The sequence below is a fragment of the Lutra lutra genome, chromosome 11 (assembly GCF_902655055.1).
Source record: "Lutra lutra chromosome 11, mLutLut1.2, whole genome shotgun sequence".
Taxonomy (NCBI): domain Eukaryota; kingdom Metazoa; phylum Chordata; class Mammalia; order Carnivora; family Mustelidae; genus Lutra; species Lutra lutra.
In genome coordinates, this window is record NC_062288.1 from 64,071,033 (window position 1) to 64,091,932 (window position 20,900).

Sequence of the window (20,900 nt, forward strand, 5' to 3'; positions counted from 1 at the left end):
ATTTTAGAGACGGAGAGAGAGAATCTCAAGCAGACTCTGGGCCCAGTGTGGAGCCCTACAGGGGCTTGATCTCACAACAGTGAGATCACAGCCTGAGAGGAAACCAAGAGTCTAATGCTTTACCAACTGTGCCACCCAGATGCCCCTTGTTATTATTATTTTGAATAAACTATTATCTGTTGATCAATCAAGATCAATATTCTTAATTGATTTTCTTATTAAGAATAAGAAAATGAGCATTTTTATTTTACTTTCACATATTCCTTCCCTCCTGATGATCTTCCTTCCTTCTTTCCTTTTTTTTTTTTTTTTTTTAAGATTTATTTACCTGAGGGGCGCCTGGGTGGCTCAGTGGGTTAAAGCCTCTGTCTTCGGCTCAGGTCATGACCCCAGGGTCCTGGGATAGAGCCCTGCATCGGGCTCTCTACTCAGCGGGGAGCCTGCTTCCCTTCCTCTCTCTCAGCCTTCCTCTCTGCCTACTTGTGATCTCTGTCTGTCAAATAAATAAATAAAATCTTTTAAAAATATATTTATTTACTTGAAAGAGAGCAAGCACCCAGGGGAGGCAGAGGAGAGGGGGTGAGAGAATCTTTTTTTTAAAAGAGTTTATTTTTTTATTTGAGAGACAGAGAGAACAAGCAGGGGGAGAGGTAGAGGGAAAGGGAGAAGTTTGCTCCCTGCTGAGCAGAGCCCAATGCAGGGATGGATCCCAGGATCCCAGGATCATGACCAGACCCAAAGGCAGATTCTTAACCGACTTAGCCACCCTGGTGCCCCGGAAAGAGAGAGTCTTAAGCAGAGTCCCCGCTGAGTTCAGAGCCCAAGTGGGGCTCAGTCTCACAATCCTGATACCATGATGTGAGCCAAAATCAAGTTGGATGCCTAATCAACTGAGCTACCCAGGAGGCCCAACCTTCCTTTCTTTATATGGATCCAAATTTTTCACCTACATCATTTTCTGTTTCTCTAAAAACTTTTAACATTTCTTTCAAGAAATCTTTCAAATTCCTTCTATTTTTGTATGTGAATGTCATTATTTCCCTTCACTTTTGAAGGATAATTTTGTGGGGTACAGATTTCCAGGTTGGTGGAATTTTTTCTCTCAACACTTTAATATTTCATTCCACTCTCTTTTGCTTGCATGGATTCTGAGAAGTTGGGTATAATCCTTAGCTTTGCTTGTCTATCATTAAGATGTTTTTCTCCTCTGTCTTCTTTCAAGATTTTTTTTTTTAAGGGAGAGAGATAGACAGCATGAGCAGGGAGAGAGGCAGAGGGAGAGGGAGAAGCAGACACCCCACTGAGCAGGGAGCCCGATGTGGGGCTTGATCCCAGGACCATCCCAGGACCCCAGGATCATGACCCAAGCTGAAGGCAGATGCTCAACTGACTGAGCCGCCCAGGCTCCCTGGCATATTATTTTCTAAGTACAGAAAATGAAAGATAAAAGTACTGAAAGTAGGGGCGCCTGGGTGGCTCTATCAGTTAAGCATCTGCTTTCAGCTCAGGTCATGATTCCCAGGGTCTTGGGATTGAGCCCCAAATTGGGCTCCCTGCTCAGTGGGGAGCCTGCTTCTCTCTCTCTCCCTCTGCCTCTCCCCCAGCTTGTGCATGCACAGGCACTCTCTCTCTGTCTCTCAAATAAAATAAAATCTTAAGAAAAAAAAAAGAAAATGAAATGCCTAGGGGCACCTGGGTTGCTCAGTTGGTTGAGCATCTGACTCTTGGTTTTGGCTTAGGTCATGATCTTCAGGGGTCATGAGATTGAGCCCCATGGGCTCCTTGCTCAGCCGGAAGTCTGCTTGAGATTCTCTTCCCCCGCCATGCTATCTCTCTCTCTAAAATAAATAAGTAAATCTTTTTAAAAACCTGTCAGAAAATGATATGCCTAGGTGTAGTATTTTTGTTGGTTGGTTGGTTGGTTGGCTGGTTTTGGTATTTATCATGCTTGATGTTCTCTCAGGTTCCTGTATCTGTGATTTGCTGTCTGACATTAATTTGGGGGAAAATTCTCAGTCATTATTGCTTCAGTTATAGGTTTTGTTCTTTTTGGTCTCTTCTTCTGGTATTCCCATTACGTGTAAATTACACCTTTTATAGTGTTCCTGCAGTTTTTGAATATTTTGTTCTTTTTCATTCTTTCTTTTCTTTGCTTCTCACTTTTTGAAATCTCTTGTGTTATATCCACTAATTCCTCAGCCACATCCAGTCTATTGAGTTCATCGAAGGCATTCTTCATTTTTTAATGTTTTTTTATCTCTAGCATTTCTAAAATCTAAAATCCAGTGTGTCAGCTGAGGGGAAAGTATAAATCACTACTTTAATGAGAGACAGAGACTGTCAGACTGTCAAAAAGAGAAGGTCAGGGACCACTCAAGCAACAGAAAAGACACTGGAACTGGGAATCCAAAGGCTTTAGCCCAATCTCCTTTCAGTTTAGGATAGCAACTTCCTATATATGGGCAGATTACTTAACCTCCCTGAATCTCAGGTGTCATCATCTTAAAATAGAGATGATGATAATAATACCCATTTGGAATCCTAAGCAGAGAACACAGAGTTCACTAATTGGACCTTAACACAAAAATAGCAACCACCATCTAACCTCAGACATCCCATCGCACACAAAATGCCACAAATGGCACAAAAACATTCTTACGTCAGAGGTCAAGTTGATATCTATGGACCAGATAGTACCAATATGGGCTGAGTAGTACAAAATCAGGTAATTTCATCCCTGACATCTTCCTGCAGTGCCCCAAATCCAAAGTTTCCAGTTAGCTGGCATTTCTGGGACACTCTCATTCCAGTTCTTCTCCCTAATGACCTACCTACCAACCCTCTCAATGATGTGACTTAGAAGTCCTGTTTGGCTAATCACAACCCAGTATATCCTTCAACCTATTTACTGAATAGTTGCTAAACTTTGCTTTCTCCCAAGGACCTCCTATTCTGAGCTGCCCTCAGAAGGGTGTTCTTCTTTCTCCCAGTCTTCGTGCACTCCAGGGCTGAGACATGGACACTAGCTTGTGGAAAATAAAGTTTTCTGGGGACTGAATACTACAAAATTGTGGGGCTCTCTTTAAGAAAAATATAAAATTATAAATACAAACATCTTCTGATACTTCTCTCTTTCACTTTGTGGATCACTCTACTACATTTGCTGAAGACATAGGAACCTTGAAATGACTACCATATACCATATGAAGGAAGGGGTGAATCATCCAAAACTCCAGATTCCTTGATCTTTTCCTTTTTCAATGTCAATGATTTTCACTCCACAGCATTACAGCAAACCACTGCTTGGCCACCCTATGGACCTTGTTATACAATTTGCAACTGCTCCAACTCTGAAATCCTATATTTAAATTTTTCATTCTCTGACCACAAGCCCCCTCCCTCTATCTCTTTCACTCTCATGTGAAAGATCCCCATTAATTTTTTTGTTGTTGTTGTTCAGCTCCTTTCCAACATTACTTCCCTTTTCTTCCTGAGTAAGTACTAGCCACTAAGTAGGGTGCACTCTAGGGTGAAAATTTATGAAAGCAATCATGTTCAGGGTCATGCAAGGGCATGGTATGTATAATGAGTATGATGCATTACTTTAATTTCTCGCCATTACACTGAACTTTCTTGAATCCTTGCCTTTCTTTCCACAAGCCTTCCAAAACCAGTCGTTGATCCAAACAGTCGTTCAATGTCTCTCCCATGCAACTGAGTATGACTGAGCAAGTGACATACCACTGCAGATGAGGGACAATACAAATTACTGATCCTCACTCTAGGTCAGCCTTCAACTCTACCAGCAACCCTTTTGCACATCTGTAGATGACTGCTTTTTCTCTTCCCTGCAGCAGTATGGCAGACATTGTTAGTTGTCAATTTAATTAATACCCATTTTCTTCCTTAGTCACAGCATCTCAATTTATTTCAAGTAGAAATATGCCTAGCTAAAAGACAACTACATTTCACCCATGGGAAGCCAAAATGGTATAATCTGAAGTTGGGTAGGTGTTCTAGTAAAGTTCCTTAAAAGCAAAACTGATGACAGAGAGAAGCTGTAGGTAACCTCTGTGCTCTTTTTTACCCTTTCCCCTCTCAACTCCCTGCTTTCCGCCTGGAACAGGCATCTTGAAACACTTGCCAATTTGAAGATGGAAACCATTGCTAAGCATGGCAGAGCAGAAAGAAAGGAGATCGGGTTCTTTGTGACAGCAATGAGCTTCCAGACCAGCGCTGGATGGATGACATATATTCAGACTTCTCCATGTGAAAGAAAAACTTTTATCCAGTTTTAGGCACTACTATTTCTGCTCATACACAATTTTTATCTAGTAATACAAATAGCCATCCCAAATTTTCAGGGCTCCCTGCAAGTCTTATTCCGGCCCTCCACTGAAAAAAATCAAGGTCATCAGATGCTAAAGCACTGAATCCCTGCCTTCGGGACTTCATTTCCCTCTTATCTCAGTAACTTACCAGGCTTAGCTAACCTTGCCTTGTGCTTCCTAACATCCCCTCTCTCTCCACTATAGGGAACATCTCCCCGTCTGTCCATTCTGGCCATAAAGATACCGAAATCTCTACTTTTAACAAACAAAAAATTCACAATCGTCCTTCCAACCCCATGACTCCCGGTAACTACTCTCCTAGAAGACTTTCCTTTCTCCCACGTGCAAAAAAAGTGGAGTCCGTGTGTGCCAGCTTCTCCCTCAACCTGCCCACCTACCAGCTCACAGACGACTTCTCCAGGTCCCCTGTCCCTCACTCTCCCAACCAATGGCGCCTTAACTGCCAGAGTCTCTGCTCCCCTGGTTTTTACTGGAGCGCCCCTCCTTTGTGAATCGCCTGCACCGACCAGTCTGGCTTCCTCCTTCCCCTCTCCTTCTCCTTGGTCAGCTCCTTTTCCTGTGTCTGAGGCGTTAGGCCCAAGGGACACCAGGAGCTCTGAGGAGGTGTCCCAAGCTGTCCTAACTGAACACACTCAAATGGAAGGGACAGTCTGGGAGAGCGAGGGAGACAGGGACTGATCCGTCCTCTGGAGGCACCGACACTTGGGCGTGCACGCACTGGAGCTCGCCTGGTGCAGAAAGCTCCACGCGAGTTTCTTCAGGTGCCTTCAGTCAGGGCAGCCTGGGGGCGGGCCTCGCCCAGAGCGCATGCGCGGGACATCTGCGCTAGAGCTGCGCCTGCGCAACAGGCAGCACGTGCCAACCAGGGTATGTAAGGGCGGGAGCCAGGGCCCCAGGTGCCAGAGATTCTGCAGGTCACGGAGGTAGGTTTGGAGCAGATGGGTGTGCGGGGCTGCGGGTCACGAGGGAGCGAATAGACTGGATTGTGGGACCGGGGCTGGGCGGAGTAGGGGGTAGGGGAGAGCCGTGGGTAAGGAGACACTGGGCTCAGGATATGGGGTCCTCCAGACTGGGGAGGAGGTGGTGTGGGGTAGGCACGCTGGCGGTGAGGCTGAAGACCAGTGCTTGCAGGCCGGGTCCAAGCCACTGCCCCGGGTGGAGCTCCTGGGGTGCCCCTGGCGCTCCAGGCGCTGCACAGTTTCCCTCTTGGCCTCCCAGGTCTCAGTCTAATTTTTGTGTTGCTGCTGCTCTGGGAGCTGAGATGCTTTGGCAAGATGCGTTCCTGCCCATGGGCAGCACTGCTCAGGTCCTCAGTGCAGTGCAGCCCTGTGTCCCCGATCCCAGGTGGGTGGGAAGAGACGGTGAGGACCCTGCCACCCAGGCTTGGGGTTCTGAAAGGGAACTAGGATGATTTCTCCCTTCACAGCAGTATACAGTGCTGAGTGCCACTGCCTTTTCCTAAATATGAACACCTGTTTTTCAGCCTAGAAAATGAACCCCTCTTCAGAAAACAATGCACATTTTGAGGGCGGTAACGCCAGACCGTTTTTTTATGTGCACGCCGTGGGCCAGCAGACTTACCCGAGTCCTTGGTACCAGAATCCCAGCTATAATCCGTTCTGTGTTCCTGGAGCAGGTAAGAAATTCAAGAAGTTCAGTGGGGTTAGGGACCCTCCCCCTCAAGCAATGCCTGAGGGTTTCTAATACCTTAAAATCCATGACTTCCCTTCCCTCACCCTGTCCTGTCACAGATATTATGGTAGCACACAGGGGCAGTGTTTGAAGTTCACATTAATAGATAAAATTTGAATTCTACCAATATGCCAATTCTGCCAAATACTGGAAGTAGGTTCTCTCATTTGACCTCAACAGCCCCATAAGCTATGTTTTACAAATCGGGGAACAGAGGCTAAGAGGCCCGGACTTGCCCAGAGTTACACAGGAGTCAAACCAAAAATCTATTAATATGAGACCAGTCTTACAGAGGCACCTTAGAGCTCCTAGTCCCTATAATTTTTTTCAACAAGGCCTAAAGATTCTTAAAGCTGTCCTGGTGAGGTAAAAAAAAAAAAGTACTTTGGGAGAAGAACGATGAGGTTTAAATGTTTGGGAGGTAGAAATCCAGGATTTCATGCATTATGGGGTGGGAGGGGGGTTTAAGCAGGGCAGAAGGATCCATGGAGTGATTCTCCCTTCTCATGCCTCCAGTGGCAAAGATAATGTTAAATCTATTCTTTCTGCTGTAGATAAAGCATGTTGTATATTGTATGCAACTGTTTTCCAAGGAGAAAACTAGGTGTGATAAGGACAGATTTTTAGTCCATCAATCACTGATCCCACCTAAGTAGTAGGATCTTCAGCCCAAGGAGCTCCTAGTGGAAACCATTTTAAAATTGTAGTCTGAGGAATAAGGAATTTTGCCAGCATATGACCTATGGACTTCAGCTCCTCATTGTGTCTCCAACAAGACTGCCTACCTGACATATTTTGAACTTGTACCTCCACATGGTCTAGTTCTTAAAGAAATTTTTATATATAAACATTCCATTAGCTTTCTCTGGTGATCCCTAATTAATACGGATGTTGAAATGTGATTTTGGAATAGTTCAGATGAAGGAATTGTCTGAGGAAGATTCTTGAGGTCATGGGTGGAAAATTCCTGAGAGAAAGAAATGCATATTGTATCTTGAACTTTAATTAAAAGGCTGATATTCTGGGCGCCTGGGTGGCTCAGTGGGTTAAGCTGCTGCCTTCGGCTCGGGTCATGATCTCGGGGTCCTGGGATCGAGTCCCGCATGGGGCTGTCTGCTCAGCGGGGAGCCTGCTTCCCTCTCTCTCTCTCTCTCTGCCTGCCTCTCTGTCTACTGTGATCTCTCTCTGTCAAATAAATAAATAAAAAATTTTAAAAAAAGGCTGATATTCTATACTTGTGCACTTTTTTTTCATGCAATTCACCTTAACGTTTACAATATTTGTCCTGAGAGTGGTGGTTTAGGAGAATTAGAGTGATAAGTACTGGGAGTAGGAATCCCATCTGTATTGTTTGTTTGCTTGTTTGTTTTAATTGCAACCTAACTCAAATATTTTAGTGGGGATAAAAAAGTTCATATGACTTACTGTTTTGTGCAACCATGAATTCCAAGAAAGAAGCCACTCAGGCTAGCTAAATAGGGACTCTAAGGACGTAATCCATATTAGAATCTATATTCCTTTATTTCTAATTTTATTTTTCCTAGGTTTTGACTTTCTCTGTATTGTTCTCATTCTCAGCCATTTCAAAGTGACAAAGATAGTTACAGAATTTGTGGGCCTGTAATGATTTTCTGGCTAAGGATCCCAGAGAAGAGCCTTCCCTTCCAGTAGTTTCTAAAAGAGTTCCAAAGCTGACTCCTGGGTGGTTTGGCTTTGCCACATGTTATCCTTGTTCTACTTACCACCCAGAAGATGAACTAGTCTCCTTGATTAGTCTAGGTTATATGCCCCATGTTGAAGGTGGAATGAGCCTGTCAGATTCCATTTGGACAGAGAAGGTCTCTCCTTTTTCAAAGGAGCTTGAAGGACCTATTGCCAAGAGAAGAATGGATGCCAGTACAGAAAGATGTTGATTGAAGATAATTTACATCATTTTTGGATAGAGTTAAGTAGGAAATGAGAGGAATATATTAGAATTTGTTAAATAGCTTGATGAAATTGTATATTAAACAGCATGTCTATCATAGCCAAGGTTGTAAAGATATTCCTTGAGGGAATATAACATGAGTTCAGTTGAACAAGTGGACTCAAAAGCATTCTGGATGTACTAACCTAAAGGGCAGGGATTATTGTGGTTTATTTTGTACCTAGTCATTCTGACTAGAAATTATTCAGAATGAGAGGTGTAACTATTCTATGAGTAACAGAACATCTCTTCACTTGAAACTGGCTTAAATCATTTTTTTTATTGAAAAACTAACCAAATGCATGGGCTAAGAATTAAAATAGTATATAAACAAGGAATGAAGTCTTTACCCCCTAATCCCTTTTCCCAGTCTCCCAGTATCCTCCCTGAGTCAGAAAATATTGCCAGTGATTTGGGTATCTTTCTGGATATATTCTATGCATATTCAAGGATCTGTACCTGTATTTAGTAGGCTTTATTTTTTTTAAATTTTTTTTATTGACCTATTATATTGACATATAATGTATGATGTTTCAGGGGTACAGGTCTGTGAATCATCAGTCTTACACAATTCACAGCACTCACCATAGCACATACCCTCCCCAATGCCCCTCACCCAGCCACCCTATCCTTCCCATCCTCCTCCCTCCAGCAACCCTCCATTTGTTTCCCGAGATTAAGAGTCTCTTATGGTCTGTCTCCCTCCCTGTCCCATCTTGTTTCATTTTTTTCCCTGCCTTTCCCCTACGACCCGCCCTGCCTCTCAAATTCCTATCAGAGAGATCATATGATAATTGTCTTTCTGTGATTGACTTATTTCGGTTAGCATAATACCCTCTAGTTCCATCCACATTGTTGCTAATGGCGAAATTTCAGGTCTTTGATGACTGCAAAGTATTCCATTGTTTGTGTGTGTGTGACACACACACACACACACACACACCAGACCTTCTTTATCCATTCATCTGTTGATGGACATCTAGGCTCTTTCCATAGTTTGGCTATTGTGGACATTGCTGCTATAAATATTGAGGTGAATGTATCTCTTCGGATCATTACATTTGTATCTTTAGGGTAAATACCCAGTAGTGCAATTGCTGGGTCGTAGGGTACCACTATTTTCAATTTTTGAGGAACCTCCATACTCTTTTTTTTGTGTGTGAAAGATTTTACTTATTTATTTGACAGACAGAGATCACAAGTAGGCAGAGAGGCAGGCAGAGAGAGAGGGAGGAAGCAGGCTCCCCGCTGAGCAGAGAGGCCGATGCAGGGCTCTATCCCAAAACCCTGGGATCATGACCGGAGCCAAAGACAAAGGCTTTAACCCACTGAGCCACGTGGGTGCCCCGACTATTTCCTTTGCTGAGCAAAAGATTTCGATCTTGATGAAGTCCCAATAGTTCATTTTTGCCCTTGCTTCCCTTGCCTCTGGTGATATTTTTAGGAAGAAGTTGCTATAGCTGAGGTCAAAGAGCTTACTGCCTGTGGTCTCCTCAAGGATTCTGATGGATTCCTGTCTCACTTTGAGCTCTTTCATCCATTTCGAGTCTATTTTTGTGTGTGGTGCGAGGAAATGATCCAGTTTCATTCTTCTGCATGTGTCTGTCCAATTTTCCCAACACCATTTGTTGAAGAGGCTGTATTTTTTCCCATCGGACATTCTTTCCTGCTTTGTCGAAGATTAGTTGACCATAGAGTTGAGGGTCCATTTCTGGGCTCTCTATTCTGTTCCATTGATCTATGTGTCTGTTTTTGTGTCCGTACCATACTGTCTTGATGATGACAGCTTTGTAATAGAGCTTGAAGTCTGGAATTGTGATGCCGCCAACTTTGGTTTTCTCTTTCAATAGCTTCATTTTTTTTTTTTAAGGTTTCATTTATTTACTTGACAGAGAGAGAGTGAGCGAGCGAGCACGAGCAGGGGGAGCGGGAGAAGGAGAAGCAGGCTCCCCACCAAGCAGGGAGCCCAGTGCGGGGGTCAATTCTAGGACCCCGGGATCACAACCTGAGCTGAAGGCAGATACTTAACCAACTGAGCCACCCAGTCCCCCTAGTAGGCTTCATTTTTTAGAGCAACTTTTGGTGCACAGCAAAGTGGAGCAGAAGGCAGAAAGATTTCCCATATGCCCTCCATTGTGCATAACCTCTCCCATTATCAACATCCCTCACCAACGTGATATTTGTTATAATCAGTGAACCTAAAATGGCACATTTCACCCTCAGTTTATGTTAGGGTGTGCTCTTAGAGCTGCATGTTCTGTGGTTTTGGATAAATACATCATGAAAGATAGCCACCACTATGATACTGTATTGAATAGTTTCACTGCTCTAAAAATTCTTTGCCTATTCATGCCTCCATTCTTCCTAACCCCTGGCAACCACTTATCTTTTTACTGGCGCCATAGCATTGCCTATTCCAGAAAGTTGTATCATTGGAATCATATAGTATGAAGTTTTTTCATATTGGCTTTTTCTACACAGTAATACACATTTTAAGTTTCCTTCTATCTTTTTGTTACTTGATAACTCATTTGTTTTTACTGCTGAATCATATTGCATTGTCTGAATTATGACATTTATACATCCATTTATCTACTGAAGGATATCTTGGTTTTCCCCAAGTTTTGGAATATGTTTAGTTTTGTAAGAAATTGCCAAACTTTCTTCCTTTCACACTATTTTATAGCATTTGCATCTGTACCATCTTGCATTTCCACTAGCAATCAGAGTTCCTGTTGCTGCACATACTCATCAGTACTGGGTATTATCAGTATTTAAAACTTCAGCCATTCTAGTACTTGTACAGTATCTCATTGCTCTAATTTGCATTTCCCTGATGACATATGATGTGGAGCATGTTTTCATGTTTATTTGGCAACGTTTATTTTCTTCTTCTTTTTTTTTTTAAGATTTTTATTTATTTATTTGATCAACAGAGATCACAAGTAGGTGGAGAGGCAGGCAGAGAGAGAGGAGGAAGGAGGCTCCCCGCTGAGCAGAGAGGCCGATGTGGGGTTCGATCCTAGGACCCTGGGATTAAAGGCAGAGGCTTTAACCCACTGAGCCACCCAGGCACCCCTGTCTATTTTCTTTGATGAGATATCTGTTAAGGTCTATAGCCTCTTTTAAAATCAGGTTATTTTCTTAATGTTTTAAGGATTTTTTGTATATTTTGGGTAATAGTCCTTTATCAGGCATGTATTTATAAATATTTTCTCCCAGTCTGTGACTTTTCATTCAGTTGACAGTACCAGTATCTTTTGAAGAGTTTTTAATTTTAATGAAGGTCAGCTTATCAAGTTCTTTCTTGCATGGATCATGTATGCCACTGGTATTTTGTCTAAGTCATCACCATACCCAAGGACATCTAGGTTTTCTCTTGTGTTATTTTCTTGTTCTTACAGTTTCTATGTTTTACATGGAGGTCTGTGGTCCATTCTGAGTTAATTTTTGTGAAGGATGTTTGTTGTAAGGTATGTGTCTAGGGTTGCATTTGCACGTATATGTCCAGTTCCAGGATGATTTGTTGAAAAAACTGTCTTTGGTCCATTGTATTGTCTTTGCTCCTTTGTCAAGTATTGGTTGATTATATTTATATGGGTCTGTGTGTAGGGTCTCTATTCTATCCTACATTATTCTATTTGTAATTTAAGTGTTTGGTAGACTTCATCAGTGAGCCCTTCTGGGCCTGGTGCTTTCTGTTCTGGATGGTTATCAGTTAAGTGGTTCATTTCTTTAAAATATAAAAATCTGTGCAGATATCCATTTCTACTGGTCTGAGTCTGTCCAACTTTATCTTTCAAGGAATTGGCCCATTTTTTATAGGTTTGGAAAGTTGTGACAATAGAGTTCATAGTATTCTTTCTATCTTTTTTTACTGTCTGTGGGATCTGTAGTGATGTACCCTCTTTCATTTCTGATATTAGTCATTTGTGTCTTCATTGATTCAGTGTTATTTAGTAATGCATTTAATCTCAAAGTATTTTGGGGATTTTACAGCTATCTTTGTTTTCTATACTCAGTTGTAGGCTAAGAGCAGATACTATATGATTAATGTACTTTTTAATTTGTGTGTTTTCTGGCCCATGGTATGGACTGTCTTGGTGCATGTTCCATATGGGTATGAGATGTGTATTTTGCTTGATGAAGTAGTCTGTGGATGTCCGTTATTTCCAGTTGGTTAAAGGTGCTGTTTAGATCAATTGTCCTTAGTGATTTTTTTTACCCACTGCATCTGCCATTTTTTGTTTACTATTAGCACAGAACATCTTTCTCCATGCATTTACTTTTCATCCTTGTCTTTATGTTGAAAGTGAATTTTTTCGCAGACTACACAGGTTTTGGCTTTTAGTATATCTTGTAATGTTTTCTTGATTGCCAGGCATTCTGTGCTGGATAAAAAGTACTGCTTTAAATAGGCCTTTAGTAACATGTTAAGTTGGGGAGGTGGGACAGGAATCATAGTCCTATGGTTACTGAAGTTACTGTAGTTTTAGGTCTCGGTCTTTTAGTGAGATGGTGCCTTTGAACTTTGAACTATACATGTTCTTCATCTTCCTCCTCCCATTGGATAGGGAAGGGTTGTTAGGGTGGGTTTGAGATAAGTATTTGCCTACCCCCTTATCAATTAGGCTCTGGTTAACTAGCTTGTCCTGAGGTCCAGTGTTGGTAGGAATAGAGTTTTCCTTGTATATGTCACCATTGTTTCTCTTCCCCACTCTTCCTGTGGGATTTCTTTTCTAGATTTACTGTAAGAAACTGGTTGAGCTACTGCAGATAAAACTCAAAACAAGGGAGAGGGCAAGGGTTCATTATGAATGGGTCTCCTTGAAGTTTTTTAACTCTCTGATTTGTTTATTCTGAGCCTTTAATTTGTCGGTAACAGTTCAGGTTTCCCTATCCTACTACTAGTTCCCATGGAATTTTTACCTCTTGGGTTTGTGCGCCTGTAAGTTGTGCTTGTCTACATTCACATATCTCTCCAACATTGGGGATAGCACTTTGCTCTGTAACCTACTGCTGTGTAGAATTTGGGAAGAATTCTTGATTTTTCAGTTGAGCTTTTTACTTTGTTCAGAGTAAGTGACTTCCAAACTTCTTACATATTCTTATGTACAACCAGAAATTATACAAGCTTTTTTTTTTTTTTAAAGACTTTATTATTTATTTGACAGAGAGAGACACGGCAAGAGAGGGAACACAAGCAGGAGGAGTGGGAGAGGGAGAAGCAGGCTTCCCACTGAGCAGGGAGCCTGATGTGGGGTTCGATCCCAGGACCCTGGGATCATGACTTGAGCCAAAGGCAGAGCCACCCAAGTGCCCCATCTACCAGCTTTTAACATTAATTAGGCATGCAGTACACATAGTTGTATAATTGAAATAGAGGGCCAAATTCATGCTTTTACAAATAGGCTGATTTTGAATCAATATTAAATTCTCTTTGCTGCCTCAGTACCCTCCTTTGTATAACAAGATGAATTAGTTTTCTTTTGCCATTGGCCAGCATTTCCCCATTAACCCAACCACCCAGCGTCTGGTAACCACTATTCTGTTTCTGAGTTCATCTTCTCTGGATTGTACATAGAAGTGAGATGATGTGGCATTTGTCTTTCTCTCCAATTTCTCTTAGGAAAATGCCCTCAAGGTCCATCTATTGTCACTAATGGCAAGATTTCCATTTAAAAAAAAAACAAAAGGTTTTAGTAGCAGTGGAAGAAGTAGGAAAGGAAGAGTTCTCTGAAAAGTGAAGAGCCTGGGGGGAAACCCACATATGGCTAGAGCATATAGGCTTAGTGGAAGAATGAGATGATAGATTCACAAATCAGATAATGAGGGCTTTTATGGCATCCTAAGGTCATTGTTCCTCATTTCCCGACTAGCAGTGACAATACTTCAAATTACTTCAAATATTGTCTCTCAAATGAGGGGTCATACCCGAGTCAGAAAGATAATTCTGGGAGTACCTGGCTGGCTCAGTTGGGAGAGGATCTGACTTTTGATCTCGGGGTTATGAGTTTGAGCCCCACACTGGGTATAGATATTACTTCAAAAAAAAAAAAAAAATAGAGGAAGGAAAGAAAAGATAGAAATATAGGTAATTTTGGAGCTAGTTTGGATTACAGATCTGTGAATGTCAGGGAGATGGGTAAAGGAAGTTCCTAGTAGTAGTTACTGAAGTAAAAACATGGAGATGACTTAAAGTCCTGGTCATGGTAGCAGAAGAGGGAAGGTATTACAAAGAGTAGCCATAGATTTTGCTGATTAGTGAGGGACAAAGTAACAACTCTAACACCTATGTTTATGCAGTGGGTAGCTGAATAGGATCCTGGGAGAGATGCTAGTGGCAGGGACCTGCATTAAGGTATTTTGGTCCATTGTATGATATAGTACAACATGTATGGTAGGAAGTTCTCTGACTCATGAACCTCATTCTGTTGGCTTCTAACCTCTGTAGGCCATGTCGAAGTCAAGCTGAGACTCATCTACTTCCTTTCGATAAAGAAAGAAATCCATATACTTTTATGTATAAGTAGATTAGGCCAGGATCAAGAAGCATTTTGATGCAGCCTTAAACCATAAAATTGAGTTCATTAGATCAACCTTAATATTTTTTTTAAAGATTTTATTTATTTATTTGACAGATAGACATCACAAGTAGGCAGACAGGCAGGCAGAGAGAGAGGAGGAAGCAGGCTCCCTGCTGAGCAGAGAGCCCAATGCGGGGCTCGATCCCAGAACCCTGAGATCATGATCCGAGCCGAAGGCAGAGGCCCAACCCACTGAGCCATCCAGGCGCCCCAGATCAACCTTAATATTGAGTAAATTACCTGATGAACACTGATCTGAATATAATTATTGCTTTTATATACTAAGTACAAGTTTTATCTTAACTTCATTTGTCACTTATATATATCTGTCTTGCAAAATCAAATGCCATTCCTGACATGAATTTGTATGACAGAAATGTGTCTGGCATTATTGGCACCATTGCCCTCTTTACTTCTGAAGACTGGAAAACAGGGGAAGATGGGTCTGTGAATGAGTAGTGCTGAATAAAAAGGTTTAGAAAGGCCTGTACATACAAAGAACTTTTGTTCTTCTTTGCTCTATACGGGCTGACATAATTATTCTTTCCCCAGCCACAACAATCCTAAATTACCCTTACTGGGTGCTAGGTCTCTCTGAAAAAGAGTCACTACTAAGTAGGGGTGATTCATAATACCCTGACTATTTGATGGCCTGGTGACCGACCCATCAGAACAGATGCCTGCTTTCATGGTGAAGGAAGGTTCTGGAGGCCCCACGGTTCTGGTCACTGTCCTTTCCCTTGTCGAATCCTGAGGATATTCAGGGAGAAGTGGGGGCCAGTAGCTACCAGCTGGCGTTGAAACACTGTATTTGACCAACTGGTGTGGTCAGCTGGCTGAGTCCTGGCTGAATCTTGTGACTGGCTGCAGGAGACCAAGTGGCTAACTACTGTGTTCTCTTCCTAGGTTTCAGAAATGGAAGTCTGTATTTCCCATATTCAGTGATACTCAGTGAGTCTCCTGGCTTCCTCATCCCTCAGTCCCCATTGCCCACTGCCCTTAACCGAGGACCCATGTTTTGTAACACAGCACAGTTCTGGCAGTGTAGTGGCTATGGAAAGAAAAAGAAGACAAAAGAGACTCAGACTGAACCTCATCAGGCTGAAAACAAGACTCAGAAACAAGACACCCACTCAGAAGGTGATGTGACCAGTGTCCCAGCTTCTAATAGTGACACAGAAATTGAAAACATTCCTCAAGCAACAGATGGGGTTTTGTCTTCTGTTGCCCAGAAGCAGCAGCTACATGGTGAGAGCCCTTCTCCTAACACTGTATACAGAGCATCACCTCAAGTAAACTATGCGTCTGAGAAAGGGAAAATGGGGCTAGAACAATGCAAAGGATCCCCTGTAACACAGTTCTGGAAGTCTTTGAAGGAAACTATCCATTTGTATGACCTGGCTTATGCTAAAGCCATGCCAGACATCATGGTGCAGCACGGTAGGATTTCACAGAGTTCTCGGGAGAGTAGAACTGTGCTTCATAACTGTCACGAGGGTGCAGATGGCATTATGTGTGAAGATGAAGAAAGCACTCTGTGTCATGGTGTAAGACATGATGAGGTGGTAACGTCAGGATCCATCATGGACATGAACTTGGGTAAAGAAAAAGGCTATGCAGCTGTTCTCCAATTTCTGTCCTCTCTAGATGAAGCAAAAGACAGAGATGAAATCCAGGATACTCTGAATTCCAATCTGTGCCAGTCTTCTGGAGATGGCGATATGCTCCAGCAGGAAAGGCCAGTCTGCTCCAGCAATAAAGCCATTGAGGACCTGAGCCTAGAGTCCAAAATCCGGAGTCCCATTCACTTTGGGGAAAGTATGCTAGACAACAGTAGTGGGGGCCGTGGCTTCCCTGTGAAAGTGGGCAAAGGTGAAGTTGTAGAGAGCAATAGCTACCCTGAGAATTATGTCTTCCCCCCTACCTCCCTCACCCAGTTCAGCCATGTCGATGAAGGCATTCAGTATGATGTGAGCCAGTGGCAGGATGCAGAGCACGAGAAATCTCCTGAGTCCTCACCAGAGAGCAGAAAGACAACAGAAGAATGCAGAAATGGAGAACTGGAAGAGGTGGTAGAGTGGAACAGCTGCTCAAAGTATGTGTCTAGCTCTGCCTGGTTGGCCCAGATGAATAGCAGGCGGGTAGATGAAGGGATTCAGTGTGATAGGAGCTGGTGGCAGGATGCACAGCTGGAGAGATCCTTTGAGCAAATGCCTTCCAACGATGAAGAGTCATCTCCAGATTGCAAAACTAAGGGATCATGGAGAAGGACCATCAGGAATGCGAGACTGAATACAGATGAAGAAGAAAGGACCATGAATGATGAGATTGAGGAGGAGGATCATGAGAACTTCAAAAAGTGTGCAAAGATTGAAAAAACTGTGAAAGGCAGGAAGCAGAAATCCCTGAGCAACATCTCAAGTGGGAACACAGTCTATTTATTGAAGAAAAATGGTGCCTTGAACACTGTACTTCCCAACGATTCAGAAGACTATGATTTGGAAGAGGAAGCTGAAGATGAAATGTATGAGATAGAATGCCTCTTGGAAGAAGTTAGTCCACTGGGCTGTGTGATGTCTTCCAAAGGGAGGATTTATTGCGAGGTTGGCAGGATCATCAGGATGCCAGCTGAGTGCTCTCTCTCTCCCCAACTTATTGTATGGTGCACCAGAAAAAAGTACAGGTTAAAGCTTGGGGAATACGAGAGCTTTCCTGTGGTGTGCAAAGTAATGGGACAGGATGGCAGGTTCCGAGGAGAACGTACCATGGCTGTGCAGCAGGGATTGGAGTCCAAGAGAGCCTCACCCAAGCCCTGGGAATGTAAGTGACTAATGGACTCATTCCATTTGGTTTTCTGTGGTGGTTCCACACTGTGTCCTGGATGCAAAGGCAGCCATAGATCAACAGTATTTCTTCATTTTGGAAGTATGTTCTTAAACAACTGTAGGTGCCCATGTTTGTAGGATTGGGAGAAATTCCAGGTTTGAGGTCCTGCATTCTAGGAAACTGTGATGTAATTTGAACAAAGAGCTGTAGGAGTTGATGGAAAGCTGGGTGGTGGTAAAGGACAGGAGGGTTGAGAGAGAAAAGAGTCATGGACATAGAGCTAGGTGGAGTTGCCGAGAAAGGGCAGTCCATGTGGAGGCGGTGAATTTTTTTTTTTTTTAAAGATTTTATTTATTTATTTGACAGAGAGAGATTACAAGTAGGCAGAGAGGCAGGCAGAAAGAGAGAAGGAAGCAGGCTCTCCGCCGAGCAAAGAGCCCGATGTGGGGCTCAATCCCAGGATCCAGAGATCATGACGCGAGCTGAAGGCAGAGGCTCAACCCACTGAGCCACCCAGGGGCCCCGAGGTGGTGAATTTTGATACAAATTTGGGGGCTGTGGTTTGGAGTAAGAATGGAGACAGTAGCATGAGCTTGATTGGGTAGCCAGGAGAGGTCAAGTGTGTTCCAGGGATTGAGGCTGAGAAGAGCCAGCCAGAAGGGAGACCTGTGACGAGTTAGGCAAGTGGGTCTAAACAGACTGGGCTAAAATAGTAGAAATTTTCCTTTTGAGATTTTTGTCCTGTAGGCAGTAAGGAGGTGCCCAAAGCAAATTGAATAGAGAAGGGACAAGAAGAAATGTGCTCTAGGCCTCTTCAGCTGGCAGTATAGTGGAGGAGGAATTTGAAGCATGTCCATTTGGCTGAAACCCCTTTATAAAGTCAGCTTAACTGAACATTGGAAGGCAGCGATGCTTACCACTATACCACCAACACTTAACTGAACATTGGATATAAAGGGTCCTAACTCACATGGGAGTAAAAGATAACATTTCAGAGAATCCATTAACAAAACTGATTCTTTTAAGAAAATAAAAAAAAGGCTGGAGGGGCAGCTGGGTGGCTCAGTCAGTTAAGCCTCTGCCTTTGGTTCAGGACATGATCTCAGGGTCCTGGGATCAAGCCCCTCATCAGGCTCCCTGCTCAGCAGGAAGCCTGCTTCTCCCTCTCCCTCTGCCTGTTGCACTGCCTGCTTGTGCTCTCTCTCTCTATCTCTTGTCAATAGAAAAAAAAAAAAAAAAAAGGCTGGGGTTTGAACTTGTATCTAGAAAAAATGATAACATCCATAGACAAGGAAGCTTGGGAAAGGAAGTTGTCTTGCTTTACTGTGTGGTTGTCAGTGGGAGGACTGGACTAGCAGATCCTACATACCTGGTTGAAGCTTGAGTTTGGATCACCCTATGTTTAGGGAGAGGGCTCAAAGGAGTGGGAAGGGCCCAAAGTAGAGTCTGGGGGATGATTATACCGGGAGCAAAAATGAAATGAAGCAGGTAAGTGACAAATGGGATGCATAAGGGCCCCCGGGGAAATTTAATTAAGTTCCAGTCTTAGTTTCTAAACCAAAACACTGTCCATCTTACCTTTAGTCTTCTCAAAGTCTCATTTGCCTCTGCTGTCATTTCCCCTCAGTGTGTAGGAATCAGTTTTTTCCAACCTATCACAGCCCTGTGAAGAAGATAACTTTAATTTACTCTTGGTTATACAGTTAAGATGGTAATTTTCAGGCCGAGTTGTCTAGGTTGTGTCCATTATTTTGATTTTTTTTTTTCTGTCAAGGACTATAGAATGATACAGAATAGTATCTTGAACAATAGATTTTTTTTCAAGAAGGGTGTGGTTTTTTCCCCCTCTTTGGTTTTTTAAGTAACTTGGATTATTTAATGTATGAATCACTTCTTACCTCAGGTAACTGTGAGAGATGGAAAACCGAGGTACCTTACAAAGTTTCAAACAGATTTGAGGCAGATGCTGTAACGTTTAGGAAATAGCAGGTACAGAGGTTGGTATCTATTCTGTATCTAATTTGTGTGTCTCATGATTGGCTTTTAGGGCTTTGTTTGGGGTTTCCTACTCAGTGCGTGTTCTGCCCTGCAAAACTAACACTGCTTGTGGGCAGTGAAAAATGGCAGCATTCTGACTGGGTAACAGACCTGTAGACCTATAGATCCTTCCTTATAAGTAGATTGGAGCCAAAGCCTTTCAGTTCCATGGAATGTCATTGTTATGCTGATTTTCCACGTTTAATTCCCAGGGGTGTTAATGGTAGTCTGTTGTGGGTTATATGGGATTTTGTAAATTATCCCAGTGGTTTATCAAAGTGCCCCAGTTTAGAGCTTGAAGAGCTGGGTACTTAAAGTTCAGGGTCTCCCTTAAGGGGCTAGTGGCATGATGGGCTTCTCTTCACACTGAGTCTTGGTATCCCTGCCACACTTTCAACCCCTAGGCCTAGGGTGTCAGGGAGCAGCACATGGTTATTGGCTCTTTCAAGGCCATTCCTATGCTACAGTGGTCATAAGAAAAGACAAATACTCAAGCACAGGCAAAATGTTAAGACCTTTAACTTTATCGTAAAGATGAAAACTAAAGATATTAGTAATGACTCTCTGTATATCTTGAGTTTGTTATACAGCTAATTTAAAGAACTCTTTTATTCTTTTATTTCATAGGAAACAAATTGCTGTGTTCCAGCTACATAGAAGAGCTAAATAGTACATCATCGTGATGGCCTAGAACACAGGATTATCCCTTGATTTGAGCTGAGAAAGCAATTATACCAACATAAAGAAAATGGGACATTATAAAGCCTTTGGAATTAAAAGAACTAAAACAACAAATAAATTGAATTGCATGTGTGTTTGATTCTCAAGCATTTTCTTCCCCTCTCCAAATGGCCACATCACTGGTAACACCACCAGTAGAGTTGGGTTATTCATGAATATTTCTGCCAGGTGTATTACTGTCTTGTTATCTCCAGGGACCTTTCAAATGGGGAAGAGGATGGTGAGTTGAGGGCAGAATAAAGAGATGAAGGATATCCCAAAACAGGAACTACCCTGATGATAGAGACAGCAGCTTATTTATTTTTTACAAATGGAAACCAGGCTTATAGTAGCTCCACTGACTGGTATGTCCGTTGGTGAGTTGTAATATATGTTATTTACTCCCAGTGTACACTCACAGAAACAAGGCAAACAAGAGCTCCTTACACTCAGAAGCTACAACCTATATGGTCAATTTGTGGAACCAGTCTTTTCCCAATAAATGGTACAGGTTAAGGCTGTGACTAAGTGCCAAAATGTTTATATGTGGGTGAAGACTGTCCTTAAGGGTATTTGTAAGAACAGGGCACATGTGGAAAGGCTAGAGTTGCTTCCTAGAAGGGCTTTCTGGGTGATGGTATGAATAATATTTTGATACCTATGGATGGGTTCACTCAGTGTTGCCTCTGAGTTGCCCAGTGATGAGTTAACTATTTTTGT

General features: G+C 42.7%; 2 protein-coding genes across 3 annotated transcripts in view; one reads left to right on the top strand and one right to left on the bottom strand.

Annotated features, from left to right (window-relative positions):
• KBTBD2 (kelch repeat and BTB domain containing 2) overlaps positions 1 to 18,866 on the bottom strand; it is a 52,528-nt gene extending 33,662 nt beyond the window's left edge. The window contains exons 1-2 of the mRNA XM_047694225.1: positions 18,793 to 18,866; positions 5,934 to 5,979 (exon numbers count right to left, since the gene is read on the bottom strand). The gene's annotated coding sequence lies outside the window, so the exon portion shown is untranslated. The remainder of the gene's footprint in view (positions 1 to 5,933; positions 5,980 to 18,792) is intronic.
• On the top strand, positions 4,546 to 20,264 carry LOC125080431 (uncharacterized). Of its 2 annotated transcripts, XM_047694217.1 has the most exons (4): positions 4,546 to 5,275; positions 5,836 to 5,988; positions 15,504 to 17,417; positions 20,088 to 20,264. In XM_047694217.1, coding segments are annotated over exons 2-4 (2,061 nt in total). In that variant the 5' UTR covers positions 4,546 to 5,275; positions 5,836 to 5,843; the 3' UTR covers positions 20,090 to 20,264. The 2 variants fall into 2 exon arrangements, with proteins under 2 accessions (XP_047550173.1, XP_047550172.1); XM_047694216.1 differs by lacking the exon at positions 20,088 to 20,264 and having other exon boundaries at positions 15,504 to 17,550.
• The last annotated feature ends 636 nt before the right edge of the window (positions 20,265 to 20,900 follow it).